This window comes from Paramacrobiotus metropolitanus, unplaced genomic scaffold (assembly GCF_019649055.1).
Source record: "Paramacrobiotus metropolitanus isolate TYO unplaced genomic scaffold, Prichtersi_v1.0 Parri_scaffold0000029, whole genome shotgun sequence".
NCBI lineage: Eukaryota > Metazoa > Tardigrada > Eutardigrada > Parachela > Macrobiotidae > Paramacrobiotus > Paramacrobiotus metropolitanus.
In genome coordinates, this window is record NW_026570249.1 from 545,453 (window position 1) to 561,428 (window position 15,976).

General features: G+C 43.0%; 4 protein-coding genes and 1 non-coding gene across 5 annotated transcripts; 1 reads left to right on the forward strand and 4 right to left on the reverse strand.

The window, feature by feature from the left end:
• Positions 1-1,741: 1,741 nt before the first annotated feature.
• LOC129588468 (uncharacterized) lies at positions 1,742-8,331 on the reverse strand. The gene is made up of 5 exons (XM_055482677.1): positions 7,589-8,331; positions 4,495-4,788; positions 3,681-4,320; positions 2,725-3,336; positions 1,742-2,238 (listed from the first exon to the last, which is right to left on the reverse strand). Exons 1-5 carry the CDS (start codon positions 7,976-7,978, stop codon positions 2,078-2,080), a joined length of 2,097 nt encoding a protein of 698 aa, XP_055338652.1. The 5' UTR covers positions 7,979-8,331; the 3' UTR covers positions 1,742-2,077.
• Positions 8,332-8,630: 299 nt separating this feature from the next.
• LOC129588471 (5S ribosomal RNA) lies at positions 8,631-8,749 on the reverse strand. The gene has a single exon (XR_008690480.1). It is a non-coding gene; the product is annotated as a 5S ribosomal RNA (ribosomal RNA).
• Positions 8,750-9,598: 849 nt separating this feature from the next.
• Positions 9,599-10,361, reverse strand: LOC129588315 (probable 60S ribosomal protein L37-A). Its single transcript, XM_055482479.1, has 4 exons — positions 10,212-10,361; positions 10,016-10,151; positions 9,872-9,956; positions 9,599-9,802 (listed from the first exon to the last, which is right to left on the reverse strand). The coding sequence occupies exons 1-4, from the start codon at positions 10,212-10,214 to the stop codon at positions 9,715-9,717; spliced, it is 312 nt and encodes a 103-aa protein (XP_055338454.1). The 5' UTR covers positions 10,215-10,361; the 3' UTR covers positions 9,599-9,714.
• A 460-nt stretch (positions 10,362-10,821) lies between these two features.
• On the forward strand, positions 10,822-13,934 carry LOC129588314 (B9 domain-containing protein 1-like). The gene is made up of 6 exons (XM_055482478.1): positions 10,822-10,961; positions 11,110-11,178; positions 11,245-11,353; positions 11,471-11,567; positions 12,732-12,865; positions 13,191-13,934. The coding sequence occupies exons 1-6, from the start codon at positions 10,914-10,916 to the stop codon at positions 13,679-13,681; spliced, it is 948 nt and encodes a 315-aa protein (XP_055338453.1). The 5' UTR covers positions 10,822-10,913; the 3' UTR covers positions 13,682-13,934.
• A 169-nt stretch (positions 13,935-14,103) lies between these two features.
• Positions 14,104-14,469, reverse strand: LOC129588286 (mucin-2-like). The gene has a single exon (XM_055482453.1). It carries the CDS (start codon positions 14,467-14,469, stop codon positions 14,104-14,106), a length of 366 nt encoding a protein of 121 aa, XP_055338428.1.
• Between the last annotated feature and the right edge of the window lie 1,507 nt (positions 14,470-15,976).

Here is a 15,976-nt window from a genome sequence, read left to right on the forward strand (position 1 = left end):
TTGTAACACAGTAACATTGTTTAAAAATTTCATACCACGTCTTCCTTTCTGTTTCTGACTGTTAAGTCAGTTAAGGAAATTAATGACCGAAGTAGCAGAGAACTGTCTCTACTCCGACGAATAATTAAATATTCTGACGATTGTAAAAATTGGAGGAGTGGAGAATCGGAGATAGTGCATCAATTTTCTGGGAATCAGAAATGAAATTACCTGCAAGCTTATTTCATACCCTCATTACTGTGTATGGTGTAAGTTCAACCAAATTAGAAATTAAAGGCAAATAGTCAGTAAAGTAAGTAGCAGTGCAGTACCCAAGCGACAAAATATCTTATACGAAAAGCAGCAGATCGCACGTATGCTGAGGTGGAATTTTATCATTCATCGCGCTGACGGCTATGGCGAAGCTGGCATCGAGACAAATTAACACATCATGCACAGTCCGAGGCAGTTAAAAACAGTTAAAAAATCAGAGCTGGAATGCTGATTCGATAGAAACAAAATCAAATTCCCGTTGATTACACATTGGCCCACATATGCATACAGAGAATTCACTGGCTAACCATGTTCGCAAATAAACTTTCTTGAAAGCCGTAAAATCCATCTTTTTGTACATTTTCTCCCGTGGCAGACCCGTTTATGCGGCTAGCCTCCCATCCGGATGCTCTGAATGATCTGAAATATAGCCGATCCACACACGACGAAGATAAATAATCCCAGAAGCCAGGGTCCAACTGTGCGATCTCCTTCAGGCTTGGACGGTTTAACATTGCCACGCTGGGTGACTTTCTTGCTGTGCTGCTCATTCTGCAGACGCATGCGCTGTTTGGCGGCCATGTTTTCCTGGGACGAGAAACGGGAATGACACGGTTGGGTAGATCCACGCGGTAGAGTACTGCACGGCTAAGGTACACGATAAAGCGTCGATAACGAGAACAGTAGCTCTACCAAAAACCTACTAACGATGCACCAACGAAAAGGTACGTGATTTTCAACGAAAATCCGATGTTGAAATTTGTTGCGTGGTCGGCAGGCGGAGTAACCAGACGCATTCGACGTGGCGGAGTTTTCTGCGTTCTGATTGGTTGGCTGCTATATTTACGATCTATATTGTTTTTCATTGGCTGGCCGGTACACATGCTCCAGATAGGAAACCACGCAGAACACGTAGCGGTATTCACTTTAAAGGTAATCTATGGCAGCCATCGCATGATGATAATTGAGTGGCAACTTGACAATTCTGTTGTTTAACAGTTTTGACATAAGTAGTTCCACATGCATTTCTGAGAAGAATTATCTGAAAATACTCGTAGTACCGTATTCTTGACTTGTCGAGCAAGTTTTGCCATATCGCCAGGAGAGAAGGGATGTGCACTGTGCAGCCCTAGCATCTACTTTCGGTCGATTTCATACTGATAATAGATAAGTACAAACAATCGTTTGCTCGGTATTTTCAGTTTATCGGAGTCAGAGAAAATAAATATTCCGAGATCCTTTAATATCTGTACAGTGCACGTAAGTATTTGTGGCATTTTTCTGGTATTATTACTATAAAATCATCTTGCAAATTTGCCTGTGATCCAACTTGTTACAACAAAAAATTTCCGTAAAGAACCCGGCACGTAAACAATAGAATCCGAATTACATATTAAAATTCGGCTACAAATTCTTATCTATCACTTCTGTCTGGCAATACTACCCTACACAGTCCACCACTTGACAGTATTAAGCAGAAAATGCGTACTTCAGGCAACAGCAAATTTTATTAAGCGAAACAAAACTGCCAAAAATGATTTTCCTTTTAACACTGTGCTTTCACAACTCTGTACAGATATAAAAATGTACACAGCGGCATTTGATGAGCATTGTACAATCAGAAGCGGCATGGGATTTCGAGCAATAGTAAAGAGTTAATGCGGATCCCAAAGCATGCGGGAATCCACAAGGAACTGTTGAACGGAAGCCACCGAAGACGACGATTCACAAAAAAAACCAAGATTCAACCTCGTTTCAGTTACTGAAGCGTGAAGAGCAGACCATTGCTTAAAAAAAGCCTCCTAGACGATGGTCTGCCGTTTGTTTAAGCTGTTGGGGGTGGTTCGGCGTGGACGACATGTCCCGGCTCGGTGGTAGTGACCACTCGTTCATCACGTTCCAGAAGAACATGGGCCTGGGGTTCCACATGAACCCCTGGAATTGTCGAAGGGGCGTCAGCCGGAGGAGCAACAGGAGCCGGAGCGCCTAGCAGCGTAAAAAATAAATTAAAACAAACCACTGAAACAAATCGTGGTAGTAACTGTTCCTCTTATAAACTTCGACCGCTGTGTCATGTTCATATTCAGATACTACCATAATAATTATGGTATGCGGTAGCAGTCTGGGTAGCATTAAACACAGATACGACTTACGAGTATACTCACAATCAGTACAGTATCCGATCTTTCTTAACCCAGTACCAGGCTGTCGATACTCGATACCACCTTTTACATTTTCGTAATATTAAAATAAAATAAAACTATAATGTTTCTTACCAAGGAAATATAACTTATTTTCCCAGATTGATCTTAGTAAATGGTTGAATACACGGCTTTTATGGATGATGGAACAATGAACATCCTCATCAACTTAACGGTATTATCGATTATTCCAGTACAGATACTTCACATGTCTGACGTCAATGGAAATTCTTATAAAAATAAACTGCCCCATTGACCGCCAAACCCATACCTAAAATAGCATCCTTCACAGCCTCCACCGCGTGCACAACGCCCTCCTTTGCCTGCTGCAGAAACGATTTTTGATCCTGTACATGCGCTTCAGCATTGTCCAGCCCCGTCTGCACTTTATCATGAGCGGCATCCGTGGCTGAACGGGTCTTATCGATAGCCGCTTGTGCCGCTTCTTTGGACTTCTCATCCGCTGCCACCTTGACATCTTCCACCTTCTGCTCGACCGTGACTTTGGCATCATGTGCGGTGTGGGTGACAGCCGCTGCCGCGTCCTGCACGGACTGGGCCACCAGATGCACCCCCTCCTGGGCCTTTTGGACCGCGGTTTCCGCGCCGTGAACGACGGCGTCCTTGGTGGCCACGGCGCCCGCTACGACCAGGTCTTTGGCGGCAATGGCAGCGCCCGCAACGGTGGCAGCGCCTTCCACGGCCATGTGGCCGGCAACTGCGGCCTTATCGGCCACAAAATGACCGGCTGCAGCACCGGCATCGGCGACAACATGGCCAGCAGCGGCGGCAGCACCGGCCACGGTCGCCGCTCCTTCCACGACGGCATGACCGGCTGCAGCAGCGGTATCGGCAACGGCATGTCCGGCAGCAACGGCGGCTCCTAACAAATGGAAAATTCTCTTAATATTTAAAGCCAGTTAACCAAATATGCAAGTTCTTATTCTTGAGACTGAAAGGACAACAAAGAATTCATAAGACAGAAAGATATTTTGCAGTATGGAACAAGATCTTTTTAAATTTTTTAGTACAAGTTCTGCTTAATCAGTAGTCCAGCATATCACAAATTTACCAGCCAGTTTGCGAAAAAAAGCATTGGCATGAGAAAGAATCATATGTTGCAGTACGGACAAAATCATTGAAATTCTTTAGCTGAGTATTATAACACAAATTAAACGGTTTCATGATAAAAAATATGACTACTGACTGTCAGCAGGGGCAACCTACCGACAACCATATCTTTGGCCGAAGCGGCTCCTTCCACAACCGCTTCCTTCACCTCGCCAGCCTTCTCGGCGGCCACATCCACAGCTTCCTTTGCGCCCTCCTTTACTGTCGCGGCGGCATCCGCGATATCCTTTTTAATTTCTTCCTTCTTTTCAACGGCTGCCTCCTTCACATCATGGACTGTTTGTTTAGCGGCGTCAATTGCTTCGTTCACGTCTTTCTTGATTTCCTCCTTTTTCTCAACGGCTGCTGCCTTCACGTCCTGCGCTGTCTCCTGGGCCGCTGCCACCGCGGCATTCACATCCTGCTTGATTTCTTCCTTCTTAGCCACAGCGGCATCCTTGACATCGTGTGCGGTTTGTTTGGCGGCATCCACCGCTTCACTGACATTCTGTTTGACTTCTTCCTTTTTCTCCTCCGCAGCGACTTTGACGTCGTGCGCGGCTTGGAGTGTAGCATCGACGGCTTGGTTTGTCTTTTCTTTCACAGCTTCCTTCGCGTCATGGGCGGTTTGTTTGGCCGCATCGGATAATTCATGGGCTTTCTGGGCGGTGGCATCGGCGGTGTTTTGCACACCTTCCTTCACCGCTTCCGCTTTTTCTTCGGCTTTATGTTTCACATCTTCCTTGATTTCATGGGCCTGCAGAAGATAACATTACAAAAAACGTGTTTTTCTTCCTGTTTTTGTTTCTTAAGAAACGTAAGTATAGTAAAATGCGAATAAAAATTAATAGGTAGCAGACCGATACCGTTAGCAAATAAAACAGTAAATATATGCAAGTGTGCTGTCTCACATAATTCTAATGACAAGTACCTGCTGCTTGGCGTCGTGGACACCTTGCTGCACCGCTCCGGCAACTTCATGCGCTTTCTGTGCAGCAGCATCTGCAGCATGCTGCGCTCCTTGTTGAATGTTGTGCGCTGTTTCCTTGACCTGCTCTTTGGCATGTTCGGCTTTGACATGAGCATCATGGGCAACATCGGCGGCTTTGGCTTTGACATCCTCTTTCACTTCATGAGCTTCCTGTTTAATACCTTCAATGGTCTGCTTCCCGGATTCTGCGGCATTATGAAGTGCGGTGGCCGCGGCGTCTTTTGCTTCATGTGCCTGAGAACAAATAATTATTATCACTAAAATGCAGCTTTCAAAACTTGCAACATCACTGCATGTTTTAATTGTATGATTTAAAATTCTCAAGAGACGAGTATGCGATTAAAAAGAAACAACGAAATAAGACAGATTTACTGAATGGTCTACGACGTAGTACAGTAAATTAGCAACTGTGACTTCCGGAAATTCTGACGTTTAAAGTTTTAACGCTGGATTGCCACATAAGCGTCTACGAGTAATAAAACTCAGTAATTCAATAACTCAGTAGTGTTTGGTTTAACAGTAATCAAAAAAGCTTAATACAGTTAAACCGTGTTTCCTGTCGTTATCAATAAACTTGAAGCAAAAACAGGCGATCAATTATGTAACGAAGTAGCAGAAAATGAAAAATGTTATCCACTGGTCGCATTTCCGTCATTCAACGCATTACGATATTACTGTATCAGTGTATCTTAATCACTCCGTGTTAATATTACTCTGTAATCAAAAACACATATTTATAGTATTAAAAACATCAAACATCGATACTATTTTATTAGATTTTGCGATATCTACTAAAGCTTTCCAATACTGCTTGTCACATAAAAATTAAATTCATACGCTTTTAAATTCGCGATCTATTTTAAAGGCCGTTATGATATAGACAGACACACCCTAAAACATTTTAATTTATGGGACGGTTCGTGAAAGCATGTTACGAGTCGTCTCCCACCGCATGAATATTCAAACAAATTTCTAGCCAGCGGGAAGGACAGTGAGCTCATAACCCATTTAACATTTTTCCCCGCACAGTTCATTACTTGAGCAATAACATTCCTCCCGGGACAAGCATATTAACATCGTTTCCCCGGCTCGATAAATCGAAAGCCGGATTGGAAACAACCCACCACATGTCACATTTTACCGACCCAGCTCTGCCAGTCGTAAGTTATTTTACGGCGGAGGCCATTTATTTTAAGACTAACTACAGATCCAAGCTGTATGGTGAGGCTGGAACACCACACACCACCGCGAGTCAAAGAGAAAAAGGTTATCACATTTCCGGTCAGCTGCACAGCTGGAATCGCTGTGGTATGCGTAGTGCCAACATTAGTTTTGAGAGCCTGTTCTAAATCGGCTTTTCTTCACATGATCCGTCCGACAGCGTCATGAGTTAGAGCATCACAAGTCAGGGATATTTTCGCTTTTCATAAAAATCACCATGGTACAGTCACAACTCACACCCACCAAGCAGTGACGAATTTCACATGCCGCATGCAAGTCCGCTGCTGACTGTGAATGCCGACGCGTGTCTCGTAATTAAAAAACAAATCTAATACTCGCAGTATTGTATCTGTACTTACATTGTCACACGCTGTAGTTCATTCACCAGGGAAACGCGTAAAAATTGCCGTATTTCCTTGCGACACTTCCTCTTTCAGAATAAAAATTACGTTCACACTTCACAGTTCCATTATACGTCTACACCTCACTTGACGCCCTTGACGGCTTCCTATTATTTCGTCCACCATTCATTTTGTCCACCATTCATTTTGTCCACCATTCATTTTGTCCACCACTCATTTTGTCCACCACTCATTTTGTCCACCACTCGTGTGGTGGACAAATTTTGTAGTTCAGCACTCTTCCCTTCCGATTAGTCAAAGAAAACGTCACCTCAGCCATTATTATCATATATAAATAATCACAATCTAATTGCGCAGGATATCGTGCTCAATGTATTTTTTATTCTTCGACTTTCAGATAATAATAATATCATTCTTAACACTCAACTGACAAGGGAGTTCGATTTACATAGAAGTATACGTACTTGCAGATGCAAGGAATTAGATGCGCGCTACATCATGTGCATAAATCGAACTCATCTGTATTGCTTGCCTCAATGTCTACTGTCTGCTTATTACTTAACCCGCTCAGTTTCGAGACGCATAAACAGCTGCGCAGTACTGGGTACGTTATCAGTATTACGTGCAAATATGCCAAAATTTTAATAACCGCAACGTATATTATTGTTGTAGCAATGGCATGCGAACTGAAATCACAGTAACGAATACTAATGATATACGAATTGCGTGTGTATACAATCTCATACAAAGTATTATGTTTTAGATTGCTGCGCGCATCTCAGTTTATTAAATTCATTTCACACTAGCTTTGTCTTATAGAAAATAAAAATACCGTACTCTATGAATTGTATAGTGGACAAAATAAATGGTGGACAAAATGAATGGTGGACAAAACGATGGGTGGACAAAACGATGGGTGGACAAAATGAATGGTGGACAAAATGAATAGACACGCACTTGACAACCATCAGACAACAGTATGAAAAACAGAAAGAATAGTAAATTACTGCATTTAAACAATTCAGATACGATCGAAAACTCAAAGCGACAAAAACGCGATGAAGCTGAACGTTTTTTTCCGATGATAATTACATTTAAGGTAGCTGCAGCAAAATTAAAAACTCGTAAGTTAGGTAAGTTAATTGATAAATTAAAAACGATGCACACGGCGCGCTCAGGAATTCGAAGTTCAAGAAGCGCTACAACTTGACACTTCATTGCTTCAACAAAAATTATGGAATTTCCCGCGTCTACGATACTGACATTTAAGTGCATCTCTGGCAAAATAGTTACCGTTAAAGACTGTAGCCGACTACAAATACAGCCCACAATAAACTTTGTAACGATTTCCCAAAAACATTATAATTAATCGTAACTAAAATAATTCAACAAGGTAACACCGTAACAGCAGCAATATTTGAACTAAGAAACTATCCAATTCCACACCATACCTTGTGCACTCCGGCATCCACGGCTTGGTTCACATCGTGCTTCACTTCCTCCTTTTTCTCATGCGCCGCAGCCTTGGCATGCTCCAAGGATTCGTGGGCTTTCTGCGTGGAATCATGGATAGCCTGCGCGGCAGCATGCTTGGTCTCCTCGGCCTTGTGCGCCACGGTGGCCGCAGCCTGCTGGACGCCCTCCTTCACCTCTTCCTTCTTCTGCTCGGCTGCGTGTTTGACTTCGTCCGCTTTCAGCGCCGCCGCCTCCTTGGTGTGCTGCACCGCCGCGCCCGCTTCTTGTTTGGCCTGGTCAAGCTTCTGCTCCGCACTGGGATGCGGCGGCTGATCCAGTGTAATGTGGGCCTCCGTTCGCTGGACCTTATCCCCGTGATCCGCCATCGTAGCGTACAAACAGCAAAGGTTATCCGCTCGTCAAATGAAATCGGATTAAATCCCGGAGAACAGAGTGATGCGCGAAAGAGGATCCGAGATGTGATTAATTCAATAATGCAGAAACGTTACAGAGTGAACTTGAGCATGTGGCTCCTCTTAATCTCTCGCTCTCGCACTGCTCACTGAAAGAAGAGTGACAGTAAACGATTACACAAAGTTTCCCTGAAACTCGGTGATCGCAAATACAATCCAAATGCAAAACGTTTTATTTTCAGTACTGGAGAGTGAACATTGGAAGCGGTTTGCGATGTGCGTGTTGCCAACTGACAATCTGGCTGTAAAGTTTAAAATGTTCTCTTGAGCCTCCTCCTATCGATTGCCTTTAATAGGAGAACAGACATATGGCCTCATGACGTCACTGTGTATTTACAAATTGTAACCAACCGGCAAACCAAATCCACACCAGCCCATCCCATCACACATCACGTTGAGCCAGTGCTTTGTAATGACCGCTCGTGTCGCCAAGGCATCCGCGTTTTGTTTAAGATTCGATTAATAAAAAAATTATTGATATACTCGTATATATATTCGTTAACGGATAGGGATTTTACGTTTCCTTCAAAAAAATTTAATCATCTAGCACGAAAAAATCGCGAAAAGTCTACAACACCCGGTGTTCCCAAGCGGTCACCCATCCAAGTACTAACCGGGCCCGACGTAGGTTATCTTCCGAGATCGAACGGGATCGGGAGTTTTCTACGTGGTATGGTCGTAGACATTTCTAATAAAATTTGTATCGCCAAAACGGAATATTAGTACAAAGGGAGCGACGTCAAAAATCTGAACATTCAAGAGCATTTTTTGCATTTTCTCACGATGAAAATCGAGATGTTTATGTTTTTAGATTTTATACCGTTTATTTATTTTGTACATTTCAATATCATTGTAGAACCTGTGTTGCTGAACAGAAAACAATAAAATAAAAGACTGGCCTAATGCAACTGGCATTTGCCACACCGTACCGTACCACATTTGCCACGGGCCCACGAATGCCTGTATTAGCGATTGGGCATACAAAGTAACACTATAAATTTCTCTAAAACACGGATATAAAAAGTTTAAACCATATAACGGACTAGAATAAGAAAAACAATTTTAATCCATTAGAACAACCACCAGTTCTCAAAACCGAAGCCGTATCTCCGCGTTGTGTTCATTAAAACGTTGTCACAAAAATTCGGGAACAAAGGAAGGAGTTAAGTCTGTTAATTAATTGGAATTAACGGTGTACTTAATTGCACCGATGTGTTTGTTCACTGCACAATACAATTTACCGTTGACCTGTGATGCCTTGTAGAATCACTAATTGATTACAGTTTTGACTGTTTTCTCGAAAATATTCCAGTACTGTATTCTTAAGACTTATATTCCTAGAAAACCCTATCACGTAAAAATAATAAAATAAATTACCGATTTAACAAAAAACAGTGATTTCAAACATTATAATTAATTGGAAACAGAAGTTAGAAGTGTAAAAATAAAATTAAAATGTGCTTACAGGATTACACCAAACTGGTATTAAACCACATTTTAAATCTAACAACACTATTCAAACATCGCCCAAACTCCAAGAACCTGGTTTTAATGCCTTTTTCGTATTCCGACAAACATCACCGCATGTTTTCCATCTGGATGAAAAGCCACTGACGCATATAAAGGATAAAAAGAACATCGAAAAGTTCTTATGCTTTAACAGCAGCCTTATCCTGGCGTTTCACAGCCTTGGCCTTGCGTTTCTCCAGATCGGGCAGTCCTTCACGGAAACCATTCCTGTAGGGGAAAAAACAATCAAAATCGTTAATCCTAGTACGAACAACGTGAAGGATTGCAGCAACTCACTTGAATCGTCGGTAAACGGATCGCAAATGGGAAATGCGGCCCGTGCCAGTGGTGCGTCGACGCTTGGCTTTCACGGACCAATTATCTGCAAACGCCGACCCATGTCATCGTTCAGCCAAAATTTTCTGGACTATCAGTACTTACAACTCCTTATTCTGACATGGGGGTATCCGCAGCTAGCGCACAGGTGTTTCTGGATGTGGTAGGACGACTTTCCGCATCGTCTGCAGATCGTGTGGGTCTTGTTATGTCGCTTACCGAAACTGCTGGTTCCTTTCGTCTGAAGAACAAATCAGGTTAAGACCACATATTAAATCCATAACGGATTAAGACAAATTACCATTGTGACGATGAATCAAAGGGAAATCTAAGGAGAAAAGATGAAAAAGTCCCACAAGGTCTTTGCGGGTCCTCGCTTCAAGCGTGTATGCGGTGAAAATAGCAGACCGTACGCCGCAGCATGCAGAACGCAGATGGAAATGCGGCTTATACAGGGAGTTGGCTGGAGTAAAACTATTACAGAGCCTCACCTGGGGGTGGTAGGCATTATTCGGTTAACGTAACTGTCGATTCATGGTGAGCACTACTTCATCAGTGATTGACCGGGACTTCCGGTGTAAGTATGTTTTGCCATTTGGAGTGTAACGTGTTCTTATTAAATTTTTTTTCGTAATTTTACAATAGTATTATGGTGCTGATTATACTGTTCCACCAATAAATTTTGATACATACTTGCCATAAGACACGTCATATTGTGCAGGTCACCAGGTGGCATGGGCAGGTGGTGTATTGTATTGTACAGTATGTGCCCATGCATAGGCAAATGGTAGATCAAACGGGATACGCAATCGGAGCGGATGAGCAAGCGTTTATTGATTGAACTGTCGCGCTTGCGGTGCAGGTAGTACTCACATTTCTCACATATCATACGGGCAAGTAATCATCATAAACCGTAAAACTGACAAGACGTTAAACATATGCGTAATTACGTCCTGTTTCACTTCTAATACGTTTTGTTTAACAATCCGATTTACTTTCTCAAATGTCGGTTTTTCTATTAGCTGTCAAAGGTCAGATAGAAAAAATTGCGGTAAGAACAGAACGGTAGCCACTTTTTATAATATTTGTACGGATTTCGCTTGCATCTGCACGCATGACCAGTTTACCGAAGTGTTCCTACTCTGCATATGATTACGATGTGCGCTTGTTGGACCATATTAATCTAATTAATTTTGCAGTATCCGGATATTCCAGAATTGTTCGTCCGCTATCAATATGTATACGGTGAAGACTGGGTGGTCACAACGGTAACAAATCCGCGCATTTCGGCTTCTTTAATTTGTATCGCAGGTTACACAGGTTGTGTTTTGTAGGGAATCGAAGAAGGCATTACACAGGTGTGCAAGCGCTATGACGATAACGAGGATTTCGTCTACAACTTCCCCTTGGACGTAACATTCAAGAGCACAAATCCCCGTGGATGTAAGACATATGCGTGCAAAAACTCGTGATCTGCTGCTGCTGTACTTAACACTGCTGTACTTAATTAAATCAGTAAATATTTTTCGTGGTCGGTCAGAACGCGTGCTGAATTTGCAGGGCCGCAGATTGTGTTTTGTGCGTACGGAAGGGATACCTGGGGAAGGGAAGTTATTCGTGGTTATGGTGTCACACATATTCCCCTTGCCATTGGAAGGTTCATTAAAATCTTAAATTAAAACTGTCAGAGCAGCTAGTACTGTAGTTCGTACTCGATAACAGGCATACAAGAAAATTAATAGTGCATTAGCGCTGCAACTTGTATGTGTACAAGTTACGCATGCATACATACAACTAACGTTAGAACCGCCTGAAAACTGGCTTGTATGTATGGGTCGTAACGTGTTTGAGCGAACTGGTGTGCGGCACGCGTGTAGGTGCCAGCTGCCTCGCATGTACATATACAAGTGGCCAATCTGACTGCCCGTTGATCTCCAAAATTTTGAAAACTTCTCTTTCGTACATCTCTCAACGGATCTTCCCAATCGACATATCAGAAGATGAAGAATTAAATTTAAAACTTTTTGGTATCTAGCAAGTAGATATTTATGGCGAATCAAGAAAGTTATGGCCGTTTTGGTTTCTCGTAGACTTAGCATAGGCCCGTGAAAGGAGGCGGTGGCTTGCATCCTATGTTAAGTCTACGAGAAACCAAAACAGTCATAACTTTCTTGATTCGCCATAAATATCCACTTGCTAGATACCAAAAAGTTTTAAATTTAATTCTTCATCTTCTGATATGTCGATTGGGAAGATCCGTTGAGAAGCAAACGAAAAACGAGCGTTTGAAATTTCGAGGTTGACTGGCAGCTGGATCGGCTACTTGTATGTATGCATGCAAAGGGGTGGAGTTACAGGCATACACGTAAGGGCCTTACGTGGATGGATTTTTGGCACCGCCTTCACACACGCATACATCTAATTTGCGCGGCAGCGAATCGCCGCGGTGTGGGTTCGGTCATGACGTAACTTGTATAGATGGATCCTTACTTGTCGGCCATACAAGTAACCAACGCACATGGTCTAATGATAGGATTATGTAACGTAGCAATTTAGTGTTAGCGGGAACTTATTCTCATGCTGATGATGATCACCGTGACACTCAAGTTATGGTCACTGGTCACTATGGTGGCACTAAAGTGCATTATCGCTGTTTAACGTAACACGACATAGCAATGATGATGCGATAAAAATTTTTACCTACTGTATAACTCTGCGTGGTTTTGCAAAATCCGTTACATGTATACGTACATATCTCTACAATGCACAACATATCTATATAAGTATAGTACGCGAATGTCTTTATTGTTGTAATGTACAGTGAAATGGAGCGAGTAGTGGGACTTTTTACCCCGGATCCCTCGAATGTTGCTGGCGGCTTTGCCAGTTGGCTGTCCGGACGCCGACCGGAATTAAACGATCCTCGCACGATAGCCCGCAACAGAGGACGGGAAGGCAAGTAGTGCTTACGTTAGTAGCAGACTAGCAGTATACAATTTATATCTATGCTTGTATAAAATGTCGGCTTCTGTTTTTATGGTGTGTTACCTTAAACATTGCTATACATTATACACACATGTATATTAATACAATATTGACTGATATTGTGCTAAAAATATTGTGTACTGTGTAGTGCGTACCAAATAACAGCGACATCTAAGGCGCAAAACAGTTAGAGATCGAAGCAGTATTCTGATAATGGCAAACTTGATAACGGTGAAACTAGTTATGGACTTATGGGGTTAACCCAAAAGTAACCGTGTCTTTTATTTTGATACAGTCCTCCAAACTTCCTCCAAAGGTTGTCTTCACTTGCGCTTAAACATTATAACCAAGGACCTGCATAAGCTCCAGTACACTATCTCGCAGAAAGAAACACCCCTGATGACCTTATCCGCTAGACCTCCCACCACCTCCTTGCCAATACGCTCTGGTGCGGCGTCAAATAACATCGGAGAAGAATATATCAGCAAAGAAATGTCGGCGTTTTCCGTCCGAGAACGGCCTATTAGGAATTCTCAAGAGCAGTCGAGGGAGGTTTTTAGAGAGGAAGCTGGGCCGTCGGGGATCGTGTACAAGTCCGGCCGAGACGAAGAAGAGACCACGCAGGACATTCAAGAGTCGGCAGTGGTCGAAGAGGTGGGGATTATTAAGCCCAGCGAATCTGACGAGGAAGACCAGCAGACGGTTACCGTTGTGCGGGATGACCGAGAGCGAGCGGAAGTGCATGTCCGGGATGCTGGTGAGGAGCGTGGTGAATCCGAAGTGTGAATTGTTGACCCGACCGACGAGCGTTTTCAAGAAATTTTTCTGTGCGTAATTAATACTGATTAATAGTAATTAATTGTTGTTTATATGCTGACCGAAAAACACATTTTTGCTGGGTGCGCCAATGTAGAGCAAATGAACGGTTTACTTTGTGCAAATACCGCGCTCTACACTCACAATAATACTACTGCAAAATTATCACAATGTTATTATGAAAGTCCAATATCCTATGGTATAGGTTGTTTTATAGTTCCAATAGTCGCTACAGTCTTGCATTTGTTAATTGCAATTAAGCGCACATCGACTAGAAGAGGCATCAGTGTCGAGATTATGAAAAGGTCGCCTCAAATGTTGGAATCGTTATAGACAGGTGCAAAACCATGTTGTATACATGAAGCACTGCATCACATTGCCAATATCACCGGTTAACCGCTGTAGTAGCTGCCGCCGCCCATAGATCCCTTGGTGGTAGTTTGCTGCTGAGCCTGCGTCGTCACTTGCTGTGCCTGTGTCGTTACTTGCTGCGCGCCGGTCGTTACTTGCTGTGCCTGAGTGGTCACCTGGCCGCCGCTGGCACTGGAAGTGGCATAAGCGGTCGTGACCACTGGAGCGGCCGTTGTCACCACCGGAACGGTACCCGTTACCACCGGGCCGGTAGTGGCATATGCTGTGGTCGGTGGGTTGTTGGGGGGCGGCGTGCCCGTAGACACAGTGCCGGTGGAACCGGTCGGAGCATAGGTCTGCGCGCTGGCCACCGCTATCAGTACGGAAAGGGCAATCACGACCTGCATGGTGTACAGATTATAACTGCGAATGAATTTGAAAAAAAATCCGATGAATGTATTGAGCAAGAGAATACTGAATGCTGTTTGTGCTATCATAACGCCGGCTCACCGACTTTTAAACGCATGTTTATTTTAGCTGGCCATGGGATGGCGAAGATTGATGTACCGGTAAACACAGCACAAAGGCGGCATTAAACATATGGGGTACGTCACATAGATAATTGCGGACTTTGCGGTAAACACATTAGATTGGGGTAAACGGTACGAATCGGCACTAATATTAATCTAGTACCATGTTGATGTCCTAAAAACACGAGCGTGCTGGGCACGTGGTACCTGAGAAATACCGCAAAACTTCCTCGTGCGGGCTCGTGCTCGAAAGCTGATGGATCCAAGTTTATGGTTTACGTGCATATTATGCGCAAGTGCGATGTATCGGATTATTGGTTTCAGCACAGTTTCCACTGGGAAATGCCCCACGTTCGCCAATATATCATTGCGTAGTTGCGACTAAAGAGTAAAGACAATAATTACTAACATTATTATTCTAACTTAACAATGAAGACCGCGACTGCGACCGGCAGAACGCGAATGCCGGTGGGCATGTGCAAACCGTCTGACCCGTAGACAGGTCTAAACTCAGCTATTACGGTATCAAAATTATTAATAGTTTTATGAAAGTTGAAACAGAACACAAAACTTTTCAAGTCCGCGTTTGTTACGAACTCGGGTGCAGTAGGTTATTAAAGGTCACTAAATGAAGCTACTTTTACCGCTAGAGTAGCGGTTTGCCGGAGAATCGTTTTGAACGATCTGCGGACAGTAATGTACATCTCGCTAATGATGTCAATACAGACACTGCAGTACTGGGGAAAATGGAATTTTAGAGTGAAGGAAAACATTGCAAGGTCAGTCGACGTCTATGGAGGTGTGTAGAAATAATAGGACATGCAATTTGTACACTTCTGTTTGCTATGCTAATTAAGAGTGCAGGATTACTGTGGATGCAAATTATTGAATTTTATTAATTGAATTTATAGATATATTCTATTATTTCTGTTCATATAATATGAACAGAAATATTAGAATATATCTATAAATTCAATTAGGTAATAAAATTCAACAAATAAAATTACCTTACTCTGTTCATTAACGTTTACATTTACTTCAAAGCCACGATCTCTTTGGCACACACTGCATATCAGTTTGTACTGTAGGCTTCCGGCCCAAATAGTGCGAATGTTTCCCCCAGAAACAGCATAAAATAGTCCCAGGCATGGGACCCCGGTACGTGATGCACCAGGTGATTTTTGTTTCGGTTTCGTTTCAATGCCGCCTAAGGCGGGAAAGCTTCAAAGCCCGTTCCAACGTGGCATTTGCACATGTACCTGTGTCCGCGCTACCGGTCCCTTAATATTTCTATAAACTGAGGTCAAGTCGGACGACCACTCAGTTACCGTGAGTAGTGTATTGGTATACACTAATACATGAAATTAATCGAATATTATTCTGT